A 23,712-nucleotide genomic window follows, 5' to 3' on the forward strand; every position below is an offset into this window, starting at 1 on the left:
TATTGTACTTTCTTCAACGTCTTCATTTTCTGTAATAATGCATTTTAGTCCCTGCATTCTATATACATGTTTATATAGGACTGCATTTAATTACATAAATGTCAAAAATCAATATGATTAAAGAAAGTCAAAACTGTGTTGTAAATTGATCAAACATATCATATTACTTTCGAGGAAATTAATAATGCATGACTATAGCCCATTAGGGGTTGATTTGGTACACTTTGCGCGTTGCCTTGTCGATAATGACAACACAACCTATGTCGTTATCGCCTTTTCGTCTTGTCGCTAGCGAACTGCGCCAAACGGCGCGTTGTGGTGCGGTGCGTTGTCGCAATGTCGCCCTGTCGCTTGGCTTATGTATATACAAATAGCCAATCCTTGATTTGAGCCGAGCGACGATGTGACATCGCAACACAACACGCCGCACGACAACGCGCCGTTTGGCGTGCATCGTTATCGACAAGACGACAGTGCGAAAACGCACTGTTTGGCGCTTTGGCGTGCTATCGCTAGCAACACAACGAAACACAAAGGTGTTCCAAATCAGCCACAATACATAACAGAACATTTTCAACTGACGCATAGAATAGAACAGAAATTTTATTCAAGACTTGTACATGGTACATCATCTTACAATTTGTACAATTTATATATACTATAGTATACAATATTCACATGACATTTAATGTACAACAATATTTTCTTATTATTACAATTTAACAGTTCAATAAATTTGAACTTACTTGGTCTAGCATAGTAGTATCTCTAAATATATTTTTCACGAATTTCAAGAAATCAGGTACATACTAATATAAAATGGTTTTCATCTTCGATGTCACGAAGGTTACAATATATACAATATCGTTTCTAGGAATTCTGTTTATACCATAACGTCCGGTTTGTATTAGTAATGTATGTGAAGACACACGTATTTCTTAATTACAATTAATAAGTAGAATATTCAAGAAAAAACTTGTTTAATAAATAAACCTTCGCCCGCGCCCCGCTAATTGGCGTGTTTTCGCGCTGCATCCCCGCCGTTTTATTTCTTAAATCTCGTTCCGCGCCCTCGCAGAATGACGTTTTATTTACTTCCCGTAAAGCGAAAATACGACATGGCACAAAACAGCCACCATAGTAAACAGATCATGAAAGGTATAGCAAGATAACATAATACATGTATAATATTACACAAAGCGATTGCTACCCATTATTGATAGCGATAGATCATGCATTGCGTTTGCATTGTTTAAATTTATAAAATCATCTTAAATATATCACTTAAAAAAGGAATTGTACACGATTTAATGAGAGAGCAAAACATGAAGATTTTGGTATTTCTGATAATGTGTTGGTGCTTCAAATACATCGCTCCAATCCGTGTAAACAATGGCGGATATGAAGATATGTATATTGTTATACAGGACAACAACGAGGACAGTGAATTTCTTCTAGAGCGTATACAGGTAAAAAAAATTATATAAAAATATATATATTAGTATATTGAAATTATAAATATTATCGCACGACGCGAGAAACCCGGTCTTAATGACATTTTTTTCGAAATTTTGTTTTTATCTCGTTATTGTAGATTTTTGTTCTGTAGATGATAGTGAAAACCGTTTGCAAATCAAAAGGTTATTTATCGAGATATAGCTTTTTAAACAACAACATATATTTGAACACTTTGTTAACAAATGACGTCGAAAAATTTAATTGACGTTTAACGTAATTAATTGAAGTATTTTAAAGCGGCAATTTTATTTATCTTAAATCAACTCAATTATTTTGATCTAACTGTAAAAAATTAGTAAGACAGTTATTTAAAATAAGAGACTTCTTGTTAATTGCGATTATTAGCGTTGCTTAGCAACTTTATTTTATTCTTTATTATAGTCTCATCTATACACATATATACATATAAAACAATTAAAACATTGAAATTGTATATCGCCATTCTCGAAAGAATTACAAGAGACTTGATAGAAATGTATAATATGTACTGTAGATTTACCTCCCTTACGTATATTCACATTCTCAACATTTACATGCAATAGGATGACATAATTGCACATTGCCATTATTTAAAAAGTTATTTGAGACATTTAATTACATAATACAATAGACTTTTTACATTCTAAAAGTTTGATAACCCCTACTGACCACGACTTAAAAACTGCCATAGAAATTATACTGTAAAATACTAAAGTTTGTAATAAAAGCACTATCACGCAATATAAAAAAATGATTTTACAAAATCATTTATCATTCATGGTTAGACCATGGATGAACTGATCAGTAGTGATTATCAAAACATAGGGATAAAACAACTTATTTATGTAATTTAAAATATATCATAGTTCTATATTAAAATGTCTATGTGTTTAAAATTATGTTAACTGTTCACTTCAGGCAGGAGGTGAGATACAGACATTACAGACACTCTTGTTTATGAATAAGGAAATATTCTAAAGACTAAAACTTATTTAATACAATATTATTTTCAGGAAAAAAGTTAAACTCTCAGTATCTGTATATATACCCCATCTCCTACATAGAATGAAATAATATAACTTTGCTTTTTTACTATTTACGCTACTAATACTTATAATAAAAGGATATATGACTAATCCTGAAATGTAGTCTGTTTACCTATTTATATAAATGGTTGTTTCTGGCTTTTAAAATTTGGAACATCTCTTTTAACATATGTTCATTTGGGGGTACAAAGTTTAATTTATCCTGATCACTTAAATTGTTAAATGAGGCATCAATCTCAATAGCTTTTTTAACAATATCATTTCTGAGACTCTGATACAATGGGCAATGAAATAAAACATGAACTTCATTTTCCATTGCAAGTTCAGAAATCGGACATAGACGCTGTTCTTCTGGGATATTTTCATATCTCCTCTAAACGGAGGGGGGCAACTCCACATCTAAACTTAGCTAACGCAGACTTGTATTTACTAGACAAAGTTGTACATTCAACATACTTTTCAGTTTCATAAACAGATTTAAACTGCGTATAAGTCCTAAGTTTATTTCTACCTCTACCAGAGGGACCTGTGACATTTTGTATACTGGTTCTCCAATCATGAATGAAAGTATCCATGGTGCACTTACTTATCTTATCACAAAACTGTTTGGAAGCCATGCTAATACAATCGTTTGATATATTCAATAAACTGTTTGACAATAGATGTTTCTTATACAGAAATTGCCAATTTTTGCACCTATTATTACTCTTACTGTCACAAAATCTAAAAATCTTGAAATTAATTATCTCACTATCCATTAACTTCACTCTATGCCAATGTTGAGACACAGATCTCCACTGTTTCACATGAGGGGGTTGCCAACCAAACTCACCATAAATGGCATTAATAGGGGTATATTTACCCAACCCCATAAAGAATCTCATTGCTCGACTCTGCACTGCATTTATGCAAGAATAGGATCTTGTTCCCCAAACAGATGCCCCATATGCAATAACAGGCCATACTGTACTATCGTAAAGTTTTGTGAATGCCTTATATGGCATGCCACCATAGGACTTGGACTTAGCTATAAGGAGACCAAGGGCTCTACCAGCACTCTGAGCAACAGATTTCACCATGATATTAAAATCAAGCATCTCGGTCAGTAACAGACCTAGGTAAGTATGGTTGGCAACGACTTTCAGACTGTGGTCCCCACATGTGAAACTGTATGAAGTTCTGGGAACAGAAACAGGTCTAAATTGAATGATATTACTCTTCATAGGATTTACAATCATAGTATTCTTGTTACACCAATTATTTAACATATCTAACATGAACTGTAAATCTTCTGCGTTTTCAGCTATAAGTACAATATCATCTGCATATAAAAGGATGCATAGTTTTTCATTATCAATACAAATACCCTTACCGGCTGCTTTTATAGATACTGCCAGATCATTTACGAATAAATTAAATAACAAAGGTGATAAGGAGCAGCCCTGTCTTAACCACATTTAACATGAAACCAATCTGTATACAAACCGTTAACCCTAACACTAGATGTAACTTGACTATATAGAGATTTCATAGCATTCATCATTTTTCCATTAACACCAATTTCCGAATTCATTAATTTGTCCCATAAAATAGTCCTATTTATAAAATCATAGGCTTTTTGAAATCAATAAATGCACAAAAAGTAGATTTTTTGGCCTTTTTTCTAGTATCAATAATATTAGTTAATGAAGATTTATGATCAGTTGTATTTCTACCCTTTCTGAACCCATTTTGTTCATCCACTAAAATATTATTTGATTCGGTCCATTTTGACAACCTTTCATTCAGGATTGAACAGTAGATTTTATACATAGCACACGGCAAAACAATTCCTCTATAGGAAAGTGGATCTCGAATATCCATTGTACTAGATTTTGGAATAGGGCTGATAATAACTTTGCCCCACTCTGTAGGAATATTATCAGTATTAAAACAAACATTATATAAAATATGTATATGTAAAAACGACACTGAACACTGGATTTTCAAAATGTCTACTGGTATTGAGTCAATACGACATGATTTACCAGACTGTGCTTTGGTAACAGCCTTCTCTATTTCCATTATAGATATATTTTCATTTAAACTATCACTATTATTTTGACAACCATTATTAAGTACGGTAGTTTCAGCACTGCATTGTCTACTAACAAACAAACTGCTAAAATCTTTTTCTATTTATCAAAAACTATACTTTATATATCTATATTGTTTGTAATAGAACCATGTTTACAAATGACTTCTATTGGTATACCCTTTTTCTTTGATTACCAAACACCTATCTTGCCTATGGTTTTCCAAAACTTCTGTTGATGATGTTCACAATCAAGAAGTAACTCATTCTGTAAAGAAACCCAATATGCTCTCTTACACTTTTGAACTTCTCGGTCAAAATCTTTTCTAGCAGATATGAAAACACCCTTTAAATGATTTTTAACTGGTCAAATAGAACCTTTCAACCATTTTCTTTCAGCTTCACATAGTTTGTTCCATAGGCGAGATAGGTTGCTGTTCCACCTGGGTTTACCAACTCTTCTTTTCTTGTTAGAGATACTTACATCAAATTATACATTAGCAACGTAATAACAACACGAACAAGCGTGTCATACATGTATGTGTTTAAATCATTACCACGCTAAATATCTTAAATCTGGACAAAACCTTTCATCTTCTTTTTTGGATTTTTTTTTCAAAATATGTACTGACTGAAATGCAAATTTTGCAGACTACGATCAGAAGGCACAGGTGTGTTCGTAGGTTTTGTATGCACTGGTCGCATAGATGTTCTCAGTTCCCACCAGCAGAAAAATTGTTTAGAATGAACCCAAAGAAAGAAACAAACAAAAAATAGTATATAGGTCGACGTTAAATATCTTTACGGCTAAAAATTAAAAAATAGTGAGTTAATGTCAAAATTCTAATTTCTTTTTTTATTCCTTACAACAGAACAGTAAAGAAAATTGTAAAACAATTAAACAATGCTGTATGATGAACATAGAAACAAGTAGTTTGAAACACCTATTTAAGCACTAAGCTATTAGAACAGTGTATCTAAATCTGATTGGTCTTGACTTTAACAAACGTTCGCACACTTTGCGACAAATATCTATTGCGCTCTGCTGAAAAGCTTTCCATTGCCACCATGACCACTGAGGGTAACATACAGCGGCGATTTTTGTAGACGATTTCTCTGTTTCATCGGCTAGCTGTTGTAGTGATTCTACATCATGCCTCCGGAATTTAATTTTTAGATGTGCAAATCCCACACCAACTAAACACCGCGCATGTCAAAAACAGAAAATTCAAATTACTTTTAAATATGGAAAAGCCTTATACGATTAAAATATATATGCATTTGTAACTAAACTACATTGTTTATGATACATATTTGGTCATGTAGAAAATCAAATATGATTGTCAAAATCAGTAAAGTTTGAAAGATTACCTTGAAGTAAGTAAGAATATAAGTAATGAACGTTTCTTGAATAAGTACCTGGTACATATGATACTCGATCTTTTTATTCTGTCCTGTCATGAATAACCAATATTGTAACAGTTCTTATTTTGCCCTGAATATAAGTTATAGTACAATTATTTCTATGTTAAGTTATTCACTTTGCTGTATTTTATTCAAAGAAATCTTTTAATTTTGAAGAAAATAGTAAGAACAAGTTAAGTCACTTAAGTTGCTTAAAGACAGTTAGTTCTTTTGATACTGTTATAATGTTTCTATTTTAAAGCTTTTTTCATATTTTACATATTTCACATATTGTTAGCATACAACTGTCAGCAAAAATTAGCTTGAATTGTTGTGCTAGAATTGGTTTGGGCTAATACTAGAAATCTAACAAACTGAAAAGGTTGAGCTCACAGAAAGTTAATTTATACACAATATGTTTTAATATGTCCTGTTATTTGTCATAAATGATCTTTCATAAATTGCAGAAAATTTTTACGGACGCGTCTGAACTACTGTTTACAGCCACCAAGAATTATTTATACTTCAAGAAAATCAAAGTAATTGTACCAAGGACATGGCAGCATAAGGAAAAGTACAAGAAGGCTCTGATACCTTCACACATTAAACAGGAAATAATTATTGACAACACTAAACAGAACGAAAAAGGCACACCAAGAGTAAATGGGATAACAGCATGTGGCAAGGGAGGTGAATATATGTACCTTCATTCAGAATCATTTATTTTGAAAACAGGGCAAACATCTTGGGGTTTGCATGGTATGTATCATTTACCCTTTATTAGATAATTACTTAAACAATTGGAAACAGCGAAATTAAAACATAAATTAACCTTTAGACTTTCTCACTGTTGTTGAACAAGGTGCAAATTTAGTTTGTAGACAAATCTTGCAAATTTCATTTATTTTTATGCGCACCTGTTGCCAATGTGGCAATTACATACATGACCTTTTTGACGCAAATGATGCGTGACCTTTTCCCTCGTGTGCAGACTCAAGAAAACCGAGTCTGCAATGTTCATGTAATTTTTGTTGTGATTAATGCTTCCGAAGGATCACTTTTGTTTCTTGATTTTGATATGCAAGGACTTAGTCTTTCTTGGGCTGCCCATATTTGTTATGTATCTTTCGCTTAGACTCATAAAAGATAACACACGTCTCATCGCCAGTGATGATTTTTGTGAAAGATCAATTGTTTAGGGAAGTGTTTCAACAATTGTTTGGAGATATTTACCCGAGCAAGTTTTTGTTCTTTTGTAGAAGATCGGGTATCCATCTGGCACTAATCCCACATATTTTGAAATCACGTTTGAGCATTGTATGAGCGGCTCTTACAGAGATACCAACGCATTTAGCTATATACGTAGTTGTAAACCTTGCATCAGTAGTTATCAAATCCTTTACGTTTTCAACTTTTTTGGCAAAGTTGGAGTTTTCGGACGGCGTGCAGGAGATTCATCATTTACTGAATCCACACCACACCATTGCTCCCATACACACGACATATTTCTTTTTTTGCCATGCAATTACATCTGCAGAAACACAAGTACTCATTTAAAGTCTAACCCTGAAGGGTTTGTGCAGTAGTTAGATATGCATAAAGGTGCATTAGTTCTTTTCTTTTTATTCCGCATTTGGTTATCTATTTTTTGTATAACGAAACCCTCTGTTCATACTTTATATGTGTTAGTGCGGTATCATTTGACAGTTATGTTTAAATAATGAAACTACCGTGACCATCATTGCAGTAATCTACTTTCACATCAATAATATTTGAGGAAAATGCAACAATATTGGTCACGTAAATATCTCCATTAACGCGTGTCTTTTTTTCTCCATAATTAATGTTATTTTATGCAAGAATATGCAACAGCTTTGCAAGTTTGTGAATAGTGAAAAATTTGATTAAATTTTATTTCAGATAGAGTGATTGTTCACGAGTTTGGTCATCTACGTTATGGCTTATATGATGAGTATCCTATTTCCGGTGGTAGTTCTCAATTTTACCAGCACGAAGGAGAGTGGAAACCAACAGGGTTTGTATGCTTGTGAATGAAAAGTTACGTTTCAAACTTTATTAAAGAGATACGGCGCTCAAATCATTAATTCTCAGTCTAGTTTTTGTATCCTTAATTCTTTTTTGTTCCGTATCTATATTTAGTTATATAATTTACAACATGCAGTTGAATATGATGTTAATGATTTTAAATCACCATATCGTACTACATTGACAGTTCCTGTTAAAAAAAGCAAGGAATTATGAAATGGTGTTTGACTTTTTTTCGCTTTGCTGCCAGTTTCCTGATGTATATTTTGTGAAATTTAGATGCACAGAGGACATTCAGGGAGAAATTGGAATTGGCAGCCATTGCGAGAAAAGTAATGCATGTGATTATAAAAATACCGGAAAGAAAATGGATGATAATTGCGACTTTTGTCCCGACCAAAATCAAAATTTAGAGGCTTCTTTGATGGGTTATCAATGGATAGATGCCGTAAGACTTTACATTAATAACTTAAGGCATGTTCGACATAAAATTGTTTTATAAATGAAAGTACCCTTCTTTGATATATTAAGTTTATTTTTCTTATATAATCATTAATTATTTTGCTACCGTTCTTATTTATAAATACATCTCGCGTGATAGACTATACAAAAGCCATTTTGGAGTTGTTAAGGAACTAGAATGTGTGTGTGTGTAAATTGATTTGTGATGTACTTATTCGTGTATTTCTGGGTTTTGCTCTAAAGACCAATGTAGTATTTCAATTGAAAATGAGGCTTTCATTATAAGTTTTAGGATAATATACACAATATTGGATGCCGGCCTGAATTCTGTATGCAGAATTCATGTTGCTTTTAATCTGAAAATACACGTATGTGTCAAATCCTTACTCTATAAAAAGGAGCATAATATTTATTTTTCGAATCAATTTGCGTTTGAATCAGATCATTAACAAATGCGTTTTGTTAAACAAATTGAATAATTATCATTTACATCAGATTATGTCTAATGGTCACTGACCAATTACTCGTATATTGACACCTTGTTTGATCATAGTTATCCAAGTTCTGCGAAAGGAATGACACAACAACGTCCAAACATGTGTGGCATAACCCTTCTGGGAAAAATTTGCACAACAAACGATGCAGTTCCAAGAGTGCTTGGGAAATAATGAGCAATCATCAGGACTTTTCAGGTAATGTTTACTTAACAACTTAAAAGAAAAATAATGCTTCTTAATTTTGATATATCTCATTGCCATACATCAGTCTTATAGATCGTTCAGCACGACATTATCGTTCTGTTTGTGTGTTTTTTTAACCCTTTCCCCCATAAGCATACATGTATTGTGAAAAATGGCCGTTTTCACTGAAAAGCCTCCTGTTACAAGTTCAAACTGCTATGAAACTATGAAAAATGCTTCAATACTAATCAAACTTGGCACAAATGTTGACTTGACCATTGCCTTTGTAACGACATGCTCAGTCTTAAATTTCCTGTTACCATGGCAACGAGGGGACATCTCAAAATTGCCAAAAATCACTATTTTGCCTCGATTTTTTCCATCAAAATTTATTTCAAAGTGCTGCAACTTCTCAAGGGATAGAGTCAAAGGCTTTTCAGCGTTGGTTACACGTTACATTATGATCGACCTGGGGTCATTTTTAGCCTCTCACAAGTCCAAAATTTTCTTCAAACCCCCCTAACAGAAGGGGGCACATACCCCTTCTGGCAACCCCCTGATGTTTCTTTTGGATGGGGGGCGGCGCCGAAAAAGTGCTCATTTTTTTAGCAACATTTCTCAAACGAAAACATGTGCCTGGGGCCCTAAATAGGACTTTTTTTCACTATTTGAGGCCTATAAAAGCGGGGGGGGGGGGGGGAGGGGTCGAAAGTGCGTTGTTTCGCGTATATATGAGGTAAAGGGTTAAGTTACTTCATTCGGTTTCTTTCTAGTTAGGTGGTTCCAGTATTCCGAACTTGGTTTGTGGCCTGCCTATTAAACGTGTCTATTTACAGCTTATCTGTGATATGCAGGGTTCAAAACATCTGATCCCCATTTCAAATTCTATTTTATTTTGTTCCATCCATTGTTTTCCTGTTAAGGGCGCACGGAGATCATACGTTACTATTCGTGCAATGGCACTAACGTGTTACATTGTAGGTTCCTTGATAACCGCCTTATGAACACAGATGATGTTTCATAATTCAAATTTTACCATTTCATGTTACATGTTGAATACTGCTGAAACCGTGCTAGGGAGCGTGTACGGTAATTTTCACTTCCAATTACCGTTCATGAACATGCTTGATTAATCCGAGCCTGCAACATTTTTAATTTTGTCGTTTCGTGCGTTCTTCAGGGATTCTTTATTTCTCTCTATTTTATTGCCACATCAGCGTTGTTTGTGCTGTGTTGAGGCCGTAAAATAGCCATGTACATTCAATTAGGGATGTTTTATTTTCGATCATTAAAGATCGTTAGCACAAAATTATTGTTGTGCTTGTGTATTTTTAGTTCTTTCTATTCGGTTATTTTCTATTTGGGTGGTTCCAGTATTCCCAACTTGAACATTGTTTATTCACTTATAGTATATGTGGGCTGATTTTAAATTTGACTTTTGACAGCTTATCTGTGATATGCAGGCTTCCTAACCTCTGAGTTCCTTTCAAAATTACATCTTAGTTTGTTCCGCCCATTGTTTTCTCGTTTAGGGCACACTCATATATTATTGGAGAGGTCATCAGACCTCTCCATAGTGTTCAGACTGATTGCTGGCGGCATCCATTATTGCGTATCTGATTGTAGTAAATGAATCTCATTTACAGCTGAAAACCATTAGGAGCAGTCTACAAAATTTGTTTTGCGCATGCTCCGTTTCAAAATACGACTTAACTTAAACGAAAAATTAACATCGAAGTGAACGAATCGGTACATAGAAAAATCAGAAAATATCATTTACGTTACTTAGCGCTACGTGAATGTTTCATTCGTAACCCATCTTTTAAACTGTTTAAATCGATTACAGTATTGTTTTCTGAATAGCGTTTTACTTTTTCGTGTTCCGATAAATAGTAACAGTGACGATACATAGTAGCAGTGAACATTATAGCTACAATAACACCATGTACTATTATATAACCGAGTGAACCGTGTACCGAAATTTTGCTGCTCAATTAACTTTTGAACAGGAATGACTAAGTAACGCAACGGTGATTTTTTGGCGCAAATGGCAAAAATTGGTTGGAGGCCTGCAGCTTTATATTCTGTTTATTCCAATCAAATGATATAAAACATTTCTTATGTAAATCCTGGACTTAAAATTGTCTGATTTACATACTTTATGCCGTTTTGGAAAATGTAGAGGAAATGTTTCCATATACTTACAAAAACACTAACAGAAAATTTGCTTATTGAATTTTACATGAAACTTTTATTTTGCTACTACTTTTGATATACCTTTCATTTATTTTAAATTTAGTTACCTTTGTAGAAAAAGTATCCCTAATGCGCCAAGAAAAAAGTCCATTTCTCCGGCATATAATCTTTCAAAACATTAAAAAATGAAGTGTAAAACAAACTTTCATTATGATACTAGTACTATATATTCAATTCATATAATAAATTATATTTTGTTAAATAACTGTAATTTATAACCATTCATTGTGTCTTTCCTTCAAATATTTTCAAATCAAGCAAATCTTCTACAGCAGCAAAAGACCTCTCGCATGCTTCTTTTTAAAGGAGCAATCTTGTTTTCATACTACTTGGGGACCATACGCCGCTTTTCGCGGAATGACAGTGTCACATTGAAGGTTTCATGATAACCATGAACACATCTGCGCATGTTTTATAATTCTAAATTTTATCAAATTTGCTTACGGGCGTGAGAGCTAACCAGCACTTTCCATAAGGTTCCGTTCAAGGACAGGCGCAATCAAACCGAGCCTGCAACATTTTCAATTTTGTCGTTTTGTGCGTTTAGTTAGGATTCTTTATTTCTCGTTATTTTATAAAATGTGTTGTATCGATAATCTAATAATTTGTGATTCTAGATGCACATAAGCTGCCTAATTCTACTGACACTCAGCCAACATTTGAATTCATTCAAGAAAATGAACAATACCGTGTTCTTGTGCTGGATGTTTCCGGCAGTATGGAGGTAAAGATGTATATGTTTCACAGTTAAACATGCTAACGCTCATAAGCATAGCTTTAATAACTTATACATCGAGGGGTGAGAGCGAAAAGGTTCTAAGTGCATTTTCCAAAATTTTACAGGAGAAGCAAAAAAACTGTCTCAAATGTTTGTAAAATAGCAAAATTCCACAACACTTTTATTTTACACATAGAAATGTTTAAGAAACATGTCAATGATAATAACATTTTTTGGAAAGACTTCACAAACAAGATATTTAATCAAATGTAACTTAGAACTGTTTCGCACTTAAAATTTCTTATATTTTGAATTTTTTGTTCAAAGCGAAAAGGTTCCAAGTGACATTTTGATAGAACAAAAGCATGATTTTTTTCTTATTTAATTTCAGATTGAGCAACATTTTGTCATTTATAATTATTCAGTAAGAGATGGAGTATAAATTGCCAGATAGGCCTGTTCGCATTTACTTTTTATTTTGATTTCATATTTTAGGTGTGAGACATTCTCTTACTCCACATTCAAGATCAAGAAATTTTAAGTTTGACTTTGTTTAAATTAGAAACATAAATAAAGGTCATAATTGGTAGTGTACAAATCTTTTAAAGAACATTATGGACATTAAATACCCCTGTTTGAAAAAAACAAAACAAAAAAGCAAACACCAATCAATTTGATAATCATTTTTAGCTGAACTATACGAAGTATATTGAGAGCTGTCCTACTCGCCCGGCATCCGCGTCCAGATTTCATGCAGTAAAATACTTAAGGTACAAAAAATGTATCAACTTCCAACTTCAAATATATGTTCCTACGGCCTTTGTAGTCAATTCCTATGCATCAAAACTCCAAACCGGTGTTAAATAGCCAATAAACACCGCTAAGGCCGATATTATTTCTTAATCATTACACACATGCCGTGTGACATGGTACATAACTCTAGCGTCACTACTTCCAGAATTATTCCCCCTTGAAATTTGAATTTATGTTAACAAATGTTATTTTCTTTTTACTATAACTTCTTGTCATATGGATAAGACTTATAAAACGCAAGCTCCTGTATTCCCAGAATTATCCCCATTTAATTTTTGAAATTCACTTGTAAATTGATTTTATTTTAATATTATCTTTGTTGTTATAAATGGTATCTACTCTAGACTTAAGATAAATAATTGATCTTTCTCATTACTCACATTATGCATGACAAGGTTCATAACTCTAGCTTCTTTTTTCAAGAGTTATTTCCACTTTGAACTTATAATTTTCATTATTGTTGCTCTACTTCAGATTTAAAATTGCTGTCCTTCCATTAACGAACATTTATTGACAAGATCATTATGTTGTGCAAAAGTATAGAACATTTGACTGCTTTTTGATAAAGAAATATATTTATAGCATAATTGATTTTTCTTTCAAATGTTCGTCTTCCTTACTGTGTCCAGTATTTGATAAGTCGAGCTTCGCTGTCTCCTGTGACAGCTCTTGGTTTCTTTCATTTTCTGTCATATTCTTTAATATTCATAATAAAACAGTTACATTCATATTCTTTCATATTTATAATGGTTACCTTCAATTTTAAAGATATTTATTCATGGGAATTCATGTCTTTTCATCCACAGCTATTTTCGTGCAATAGTGTATGCATTTATTTTTGAACAACTTTAATAAGAACGGCTGAATGACGTCATCCTTAGCACATAGTTCAATTCTAATAAATGAGCCAAAATGACATTTTAACGCTGTTTATTAATAAAATGCGCTCAAATGACGCAACTCATCTGGCATTCCCATGCTGTACGGTTTTTAGAATATGAGTCCCATGCTGTACGGTTATTTAGAATATGAGTCTGATTCTAATTTAGATTGGGAAAATCCAATTCAGCCAGTGAATATGATACTTCACCCAGTGAATATGATTTTATAATTTGTTCTGATTCCCACTATTTGAACCAATGAGATAACATTAACAGCTATTTTTAGATCATATAATAGTGAACAATATTGTCTGAAAAACTTTTTGGACTTGTCCCAAACTTCATTCAAAGGCCAAGAATATCTTTATAAACAGTTTCACAAACAGTCCCAGAATATTTTTGAACTGAAAATATATTTAAAAAATTGTGCATTACATATGACTTGCACAATTTTTTAAATTATGTGCATAACACACGAGACACCCTCATGTAGCAACAATACATAAAAGAGATGACATGTCTCAAGGCCAAGTTCCAAAGGCCACCTTCATTAGCATAAGTGTCACCCATACCTATACTTTCATTTACATTGTTTATACATCAAAGTCACCCAAAACTCCACCTACATTTACATTTTTTAATATCTCAGAGGCACACATAGCTACCACTTTCATTCACGTTACTTAATATCTCAGTATCACACATAGCACTAGCTATATTTACACTTCTCAGTTTCTTGGACTAAAACATAGCTCCAAGTTCATTTGCAATGCCCAATATATCAAAGTCACAATATTTTTTATTTTAATTTTGTGTATAACCTTCCTACCTTATCATACCCAGTTTTCTGATAATCATCAAAAAATCCTTTTTAACAATTCTAAATATATCACTATCACCTGACGTCTAACTTTCAAGGATATCACTTATCGTATTGTCATCTAAAGTTGCGGTCTCACTTACTCCTGGCAGAGCCCAGGACAACCTTGGTAAGTTACTGGGATGATCGATGGTGAAATTATTGTTGCTGTCACACTTACCCCGGCAGCACTACGGTAATTCCCAACTAACACCCAGGATGCGCCCGGACCATCCAGGTAGAGCCCAGGTAAAGCTATAATTCATGTCGGTGCTTACCCGGTCATTCCTGGATGACGGAGGCAGAGCCCTGGTTGACCAAGGCAGAGCCCCAGACGATCTTGACAGAGCGCCGGTTAGAAATCCCAATGGATTGAAAATGTTAAAAAATGATGACGTTGTTACATAATTTTCAAAAATACAGTTCTTAATGATATGTTCTCCTATTTAATAAGTAATTCATGATGAATTTCTGAATAATCCTTATGCAAGACTGGACAGAAGGGAAATGGGAACGGTTTTATAACAAACAATTATACCGCATCAATGCAAATTGGCGGGTACTTCTTTGAAATGAAACCGGGCTTTGCCGTGACACTACAGGGATCAACTGTAGCTCACTTCGTCATCCTCCAGGGCCTTCTGCCGGCTTTTCACAGGGGGCTTCTGCGGCATTCACTGGGGCTCTGCTGGCATTCACCGGGGCTCTACCATAGCTTCTACTGGCTATATAATACCCCGGATCATCCCCAGTTTTGAGTCAGCAGAGCTACAGTGCTGCCCTGGTGGTAACCCGTTCGTTCCCGGAAGGGCTAAGGATGACGCCGGCAAAGCTACACCTTCCCGGATCAGCCCAGTGATAATATAATTAATTATTTTATTCCAACCGGGTCGGATGCCTAATGTTCCCGGATCATCCCGGACGTTGCAGCAGAGTAACGGAAAATGTACCCTGGGTTGTTCCCAAATCATCCCTGGACGTCAACCAGGGCTCTGCCGGGTTTTGAGACCATTATCTTTAAGATTCTTCGTGCCTTGATTTATTACAACCAGCTAAAGCATCACTTTCAGTAACATTATCAGATTTCTTACCGTCATTTATAGCCCTAGCTTCAATATCACCATACAATTTCTCACAGGCACTTAAAACCATTTAAGATAGTGTGTGATCATTACTGGCCTTGTACACTTAGAACTGTTTCCCTTTTAAAAATTTGATAATTTCATGAGTGGAGTTAACTGCGAAACAGTTTTAAGTAATTAAGTTTTCTTCCAAAATCAAAGCATCTACTCTGAAACTAATGAATTTCTTATATGATGTTATTTAATGATATACAATAAAAGGTTAAGCTTCCAAAATTATTTTGATTTCATTTATTTTAATGCAGTTTGAGTTGTTTTTATTTAATCTTGTACATTTTATACTCAATGAAGGCGAAAAGGCAGTTAGAACCCTTTCGCTTTTTTTTTTTAAAAAGTGAATTTCACTTAGAACCTTTGGACAATTTTTCATTTCACCCTATTATAAGTAAACTAAGTCTAATATATTTTGACATAAGATGTATCTGGATGTTTATGTTACAAATTTTTAAAAAAGTGAATTTTGTAAAAAATGTGAGTTAGAACCTTTTCGCTTTCACCCCTCGACATTTAAATAAAAGAAATAGAAATGTTCTATCGTATAAAACAAGTCTAATATTATAATAGTTTTTCTCATTTTATAGTTGAATATACTTCAAATCTAATTTAAACAGGTTATGCCCCTGCATCAGATACTTTTGGCACTATGGTTTATTTCGTAATTATTTAATTGATCATTATATGATATTTTACATGTTTGCTTAATTCAAATGCTCTGGACCTCATTAATTTCTAGTTTAGAGAGGATTTCGGATTGCAGAGTGTTTCTCTGTTGGCAATGACATTTACTATACGTATTAATTTATATCATGACACTGTAGTAAAACCATATCCTGTTTATTAAACATTTTATGCTTTCAGTTTTTCATTATTTTTCATTGATCTGAATGTTTGCATTTTCAATTGAATTGGTCATCTTTATCGAGCAAATCTTTGAGTGAAGATAGATACAATTTATAATTGGTCACCGTTGGTCAAGAACAAATATTTATAAATTGAATTGAATTGAAAATGTACCTGAAATCATTGGTCTCTAGATCCTCCAATATTAACAATTTATTTAATTACTGTACCTTATTAGATGTGCAGTGTACGTATTCTATTTTTGTAACCGCTAATTGTCCCATAATTATCGTCTTTAGAGACTCCATTACCAGAAAAATTATGCTAAAAGAATAAATCAAATGTATCATAATAATTGCGATTTTCAAACCTTTCTAATTCAATAGGCGCACCGTCACCAATCAACAACGTGTTGTAAAGATGCGAATATTTCAATAAAGATTAACTATACACAAGATCTTAAGAAGTCATTCGACTCGAATTTTCCTTTGTGGTTTACGAACGTATAATGTACAAACATTATACTGAAATCGTTCCGGTTTCCGGAATTTGGTGTTTTTTTGTCGGGACCGCGAAAAATTTACGGTTTATAGAGGATTCCGGAATACAAGGTTTCCAGTTTAGGGAGTTTTTACTGTAATGAAGCGTATATTAAACTGGCTGACACGGTTTGCCTAAATTCCACTTTTTACTCACAAGTTTGCTTCTCCTTGCTTACAGCAACATGAATATAAACAAGCAAACAAATAAATGCATAAATACTTCAGGGGAAACGGCTTGAAATCCTGCAACAAGTAACAACGCTTGTCATTAAAGATCTCATTCCGTCAGGCAGCTATCTTGGTATCATAGCTTTCAGTAACACAGCCACAGTTGTACAACAACTGACAAATGTAACATCCGATTCCGTACGAGATCAGTTAATAAATAGCCTGCCTACTGTGGCTGAGGGAGGTACATGTATTGGTTGTGGCATTGAAAGTGCCATTGAGGTTTGTAATCAAAAAAATTAAGCTGGCTAATAAAACTTAAGAAAATAATAAGAAACATAATAAATACTGACGAAAACAGATATGCCAACAATAGGTCTATTTGAAGATTTATCTAACAATCTCAGATTAAACATCTTCAAATTGACGGAGCTACATTATTTTTAGAACTACACATTCGTAACTGTTAAATAGAATTTCTTTTTACTGTATTGCAACAATGTAATTTTGAATTATTATTTATCCAATACGCTCATCACTTTATCTTAATTAATAGTTTGAAAACAGACATTTTTGAATTACAAGTTGACAACACTTACCTGTTTTAAATTAACTCTCCTTATATCAGTTGAAAAAAATATTGGCTTTAACATAATATTTATAAGCACAAAAGTGAATTGTTAATTATACTCTGTTAAGTGTTTGAAGTTTGCAAACATTTGGTAAGAAATACAATAGTGTGATGTCCTGTGGAATATGTCAAGATGAAAGTTATCTAGAATTGGAGTAAAATCTTTGATGTAAATTTAAAAGAAGTTCTCAAAACTTTTGATACGCTTGGGAAATTAAACTATACTAAATATCAATTTATGTGTTGTAACATTGACGAATTAAGAAATTAATGTCTAAAATACATTTTTAGATTATTCAGAATTGCGTATGTGCATGATACTATCATAATTTACAACTATCATTACATTTAGTCAGTGTCTTTGTAACGTTAAGTAGTAAATATGAAAGGTATACATACAATGTATTTTCTGTCCTTATTAAAGTGCTAATATTCTCTTTTTTATTCAGTTATTTAAAATGGAACAAGGTGAGGCCACTAACGGAGAAATTATTCTCGTTTCTGATGGGGAGAATAATGAAGGCAACATTGACAAATCGAGACAAAAAATGTTAACAGAAAAGGTCACAGTGCACACTGTCTCTGTCACTCAAGATGCCGATCTTGTTCTTGCTGATATTTCAACAGAAAGCGGCGGGAAACATTTTACATACCTGGAAACTGGAACATCTAGTTTTATTGCTTTATTTGATGAAATAATAGTTAGCAGTCACACATCTGCCTCGAAACAAACCGTTGTGGTATGATATTTGAACTATTTCACGAATCCGTTAAATCTTACGTAGGACTTGACTGACAGCATCGTTTGCAGCCATGCATGACATAATCAAAATGGAGCCTTAAATGTTGCAGCGATACGAATCTTTAAGGCTTGTTCATAGGCGGCAGTGGCATATACAATTTATCTTTCATGCCCATGTAACACTAGCATAAGCAGAACTCAACATGTAAAAATTCAAGTAGTATTCAGTTATGAATGTAGAAGATACTTTTGTAATTGTCAACGAAATAATTTGCCGATGATAGATGTTTCTTATCTTGATTTTAGTTTAATGGTAGATCGTCGGTATGTTTTATTAATACACAATGAAAATGCAATATTTAATTAAAGGCATTTTGTTTGTCATAGCTGACACATCATATATACTTTTTTCATATAAATATACATATGCATGTAATACATCTGTGCACGATACCTTGAATGTCAAGTGAGTAAATGACAATTTTGGCACCTGTTTTAAGTATTTCATTAAAGTCTTCCGTAAAAGTATAAGTCTTCCGTAAAAGTATTGTATTTCATAAGCATTTCAATACAAATCTATGTTCTAATTGGAATACGCATTTTACGATTCCAGCTTGCATCAGAGAGAATAAACAGCACAACATCAAGCATAGTCAAACTGGCATTTCCTATAGAAAAGAATCAAGGAGAAAATACATTTGTTGCTGTTATTGTACAATCTGATTACAACGGTCGATTGTACATTAATCTAACTGGCCCAAATAATTTCTCTAGAACACTTATTACTGCAGAAAAGACAGCGACTGTTCGGATTCCAGATATAGCTCAGGTAAACAATTCTTGTATTTTTTTTTATTTTACATTTTATCTGGTGGACGACCTCACAATAACAGGTTAACCTTTTTATTATTTTTAAAATTAAAAAATATACATACATCAACATTGGAATTGACATTTATAATATTGTTCTTTTTCGCTATTGATACATACAAGTTGTTTATGCTATGTTTTGCTTGACTGTAAAGAATGTGAAAATATATGAAATGCGATAAATCTTAAAAAAATAGGATTCTGTGTGTTTAAAACATATTAAAAAATTTAATGTTGCAACAGCCTGGTGATTATGAAACAACGATTACAATGGACACGAGTGGAATATCACTTGAATATGTAGTAAAATCAACACCAATCAGTAGTGATATAATAAGAGTTGAGGCATATATGTCAGCATCGAAGATCGACTTTAAAACTGGAGAGCTTCCTATTATCTACACAGAGGTTACTAAGGAATACTCCCAAGTAATAAATGCAAACGTCACAGCTCGTGTAGAATCAAACGACGGAGGCAAAGGTTGTAACGAATATTTGTATGATAATGGCTTAGGTAAGCGTTTTTCTATCTGATTTGATATATCCTTTGCACGCCTAAAATGATAGCCATTTCACGTCACTTTTGCCAAAAAGAATGTTTCATTTGAACACATTGGCATTGGAATAGATTTTCCATATTTTTCACATTCATTTTGAATGCGAACATCAATCCGACCTTGCTTTATGCCCCAAATGGATTACGAAATGGAATGAAGTTCCGCCTATTGTCTATCCCATGTATTTCTCAGAATGCTTTACTAAAGCTATCGCTTTTGTTCGGTTAACTTACTTTAAAAATGTACTGGTTATTTGAAATTGAAATACTCCAAGTTATAAACCCTGACAAGTTTATTTATAATTAGGTAACATACTTCAATCTGTAGCTCAACTAAATACAGCGATTAGCCTATTAATTTTTCAATCCAGATATAAATTTTGAGTTTGTAGTTTGTTGAGTGTCTGTTGGTATGGTTATGGAATCTGCAAATTCTACTACCGAATATTATACATTTTGTGAGTGAAAGACCCCCTTTATCTAATTAAACATTACTCATAAGATAAGATTTGTCAGAATGAAAATAGCGAAATGTTCTTGCATAATTATATGAAGTAAAGAAGAATCTGGATGATGACACAAAAGTGAAAGTTGCAAAAAAACAACAACAACAAAAACAACTTTGTACAATGGTTTGTGTAAACGTATACAGCATATCTCACCGGGGGTTTAAAAGGCAACGCTGGCATGTGAGAGCCTCGAACAGACGTAAATCATATACATCTATGTCAGAATATTTATTTAAGCTAATTATTTGGCTCTTACAAAAACAAATCTACATAATAAATTCTCTTTGATAATTAATACTTTAATAGATCCGGATGATATTCGTGATGACGGGATTTATTCAGCATATATACTTCCACAATGCCTGGGTGCTGGGCGCATAAATGTGAAGATTTTTGCAAAAGGGCAAGAAGGAAAGGTACGCATTAAGAGTGTTACTGCTGGTGGTCAAGCACCTTACCAAGGTTTGTCCAATCATTATATTAACCTCTATCACATGTTACTTTTCGTATTATCATACCTTACATGATTTTATTTTTATAGCCTTATGTGGCTTCAGTGTGTGACAACCACAATGTTTCATGGTAATATCACGTTTCAACCAGCAGACATAACGAAAGAAACTCCACACGCATACTTGATTACGAATCTTTGTAACAATCCTTCTTGAAAATCATATAGACGCACTATGTTGTTCTTTTCTGTTTAACAAAATAAACATTCTTACTTACGACAATAGAAAATGCAGTACTATTCTGCTTACGATTCTTTGACGCTTTCTTTGGAATGGGATTGTATATCTCTTTTTTCAAAGATCATTGACTTTCCTTTACAACCAGTACCGTCCATAGAAACCGTTGAGTTTTCTTCGCAACCAGTGAATTCCTAAGCAAACATTGACTTCTAAAGCAAACAATGACTTCAATAGCAACAGTGGACTTTCAGTAGCAGCAAGTGACGACGATAACGACCTGTGATTTCAGTAACAACAAATGCATTGTCTTATCAAAAAGTGACTTCTATAGCAACCATCCACTTTCCCTAGCATTCTCTGATTTCCATAACATACAATGACTCCCTATTGCAACAAATCATAGTGAGTCTCATTTACATTCCGTAGCAACCGGTGGCTTCCATAACATTCATAAACTTTCTTAAACGACTAGTGGCTTTTAAAAACAAACATCGACATTCCAAACCAAACAGTGACAAGGCCCACCGTGGCCATCTTGTTTTCTTTTTTAATATGTGTTTATGGAGCATTGTACTTTTGCAGAGGAACAGTTGACGGAATACAACGAACGTTTTCAGCGTGTTAGACTGATGGAAGACCTTTATATTGAAAACTATGAGGATCCTGGACTAAATGACACGGTTCCACCAGGAAGAATTACCGATGTTGATATCCATAATATTGTCACGAAAGCAACATTGTCAGGAGAAAGCAGAAGTTTTACAATAGCATGGACTGCAACGGGTGATGACAAAAGCATTGGTCGAGGTAAATGTCAGTATGATATGTTAGTTTACAGACCATAGTACTTTAATGTAATGATAAGATAACTTTGTAAACGAAAGGATTATGCTATTTTTATGCTTATTCATCTTATTGTGTTATTCTTTTCTTTCATAAACATTAATTGCCTGATCATTTTGTATCTTATCTAGCTTCGGCGTATATATTCAGAATCTCCGATGATTTTAAAACTCTCCAAGACAACTTTGATAATGCCGAGCTGTTAGATGTCGGAAACTTTAGCTTTAAGCCTTTAAATTCTGGTGAAAAGGAAGCATTGAAAATAATTGTTGACGCAGAGAAATCTTATACCAGCACAGTGTTCTTCGCCTTAAAAGCAGTTGATGAAGTGGGTAATACTGGAGACGTGTCAAACATTTTGTCAATAGTTGTTGCTAAAGGATTTCGTGCGCATGGAGAGGCAGGCAGTTTGGAAACGGAAGATGTTGACGTTGATAAGCCAGAAGGACGAAATGTCATTTTATATATTATTCTAGGATCTTCAGCAGGGGTTGTCGTGTTTTTGACAATAGTCATAACAGTCTGTTTGTGTAGAAACAGAAGAGCCCCGGTATGTCATTTATAAAATGTCAAACTTAATAAAGTTTAAGTGTCAATATATTTCTGTTGACGAAAACGTTTGTTTTTGTTTTAATAAAAGTAGTAAAACACTTATCAAATAAGAATTGCAGCGTCGTGTTTACCTGTTCATTTGTCGAGTTACGAATTGAAATATCAAGCGTAGATTAATGGTTGCAAAAACATACTCGTTTACATTTGTGTTATTATCTTTTTACAGAATGCAAAGAATACAAATGTTCCACTTGGGAGAGTATGAACTACTTGATGAAGCAAAACATAGAAATACGTACATATACCATATGCACGACTTAAACGATCGCGTTTGTGTGCCTGTATGTTTATCAATAATGATAATTCTTTGTGACAATAATTCAATTGTAAAAATTCATTGTGTTTATCTATTTGTGCGTATTATATTTCATTGTGATGAAAGAGAAATAATAAATATTATGACATTAGTAATAGAAATAAAAGCAGTTCCCGTTGAATTAGTCCCGTTAGCAATTAAGAAAGTTCAATCTATAAAGACCTAAACTACAAAAGAAGAATCAAATTGTACAAATGTTGATGTTGTTGCAGACATACGCCCAGTAATTCTAAAGTCCACACACCTAAAATAAACCCCTTTAGGGGTACAGGTTGCCTTTAAAGCGGCCATCGGCTTTTCTAACATAAATATGTTATTGTTTGATTAGTCGTTTCATATCATTGTCAAATCAAAAGAATTAAGAAAGGAAAATAATATCGGGATGATAAAATACATTAGCAATAAGAAAACCACTCGATATCTCTAATCTCTATATTTTCAACTTTGAAGTCAACCTGATTGAAACTTATATCATTTAACTGCTACATGTGAGGTATCTCCTATTGTTACGAT

General features: G+C 33.4%; 1 protein-coding gene across 2 annotated transcripts; it reads left to right on the plus strand.

Annotated features, from left to right (window-relative positions):
- Window positions 1-1,205: 1,205 nt before the first annotated feature.
- Window positions 1,206-23,327, plus strand: LOC132720401 (calcium-activated chloride channel regulator 4A-like). 2 transcript variants are annotated; one of them, XM_060704530.1, is made up of 14 exons: window positions 1,206-1,469; window positions 6,489-6,780; window positions 7,942-8,056; window positions 8,347-8,515; window positions 9,083-9,221; window positions 12,083-12,189; window positions 17,486-17,710; window positions 18,509-18,799; window positions 19,415-19,630; window positions 19,915-20,185; window positions 21,043-21,198; window positions 22,011-22,235; window positions 22,403-22,821; window positions 23,050-23,327. In XM_060704530.1, the coding sequence occupies exons 1-14, from the start codon at window positions 1,311-1,313 to the stop codon at window positions 23,086-23,088; spliced, it is 2,823 nt and encodes a 940-aa protein (XP_060560513.1). In that variant the 5' UTR covers window positions 1,206-1,310; the 3' UTR covers window positions 23,089-23,327. The 2 variants fall into 2 exon arrangements, with proteins under 2 accessions (XP_060560513.1, XP_060560514.1); XM_060704531.1 differs by having other exon boundaries at window positions 6,489-6,711.
- Window positions 23,328-23,712: the final 385 nt, after the last annotated feature.

The sequence above is a fragment of the Ruditapes philippinarum genome, unplaced genomic scaffold (assembly GCF_026571515.1).
Source record: "Ruditapes philippinarum isolate M1 unplaced genomic scaffold, ASM2657151v2 ctg6351_1_1_1_1, whole genome shotgun sequence".
In the NCBI taxonomy this organism is placed as follows: Eukaryota; Metazoa; Mollusca; class Bivalvia; order Venerida; family Veneridae; genus Ruditapes; species Ruditapes philippinarum.

What these genes read in the sequence shown, in the direction of transcription:
- LOC132720401 (XM_060704530.1), top strand. Translation starts at nt 1,311, where the DNA reads ATGAGAGAGCAAAACATGAAGATTTTGGTATTTCTGATAATGTGTTGG. An exon ending in GTTATCAATGGATAGATGCC is followed by an intron (nt 8,516 to 9,082) that starts GTAAGACTTTAC and finishes GTTTGATCATAG; the next exon opens with TTATCCAAGTTCTGCGAAAG. An exon ending in ATGTTTCCGGCAGTATGGAG is followed by an intron (nt 12,190 to 17,485) that starts GTAAAGATGTAT and finishes TAAATACTTCAG; the next exon opens with GGGAAACGGCTTGAAATCCT.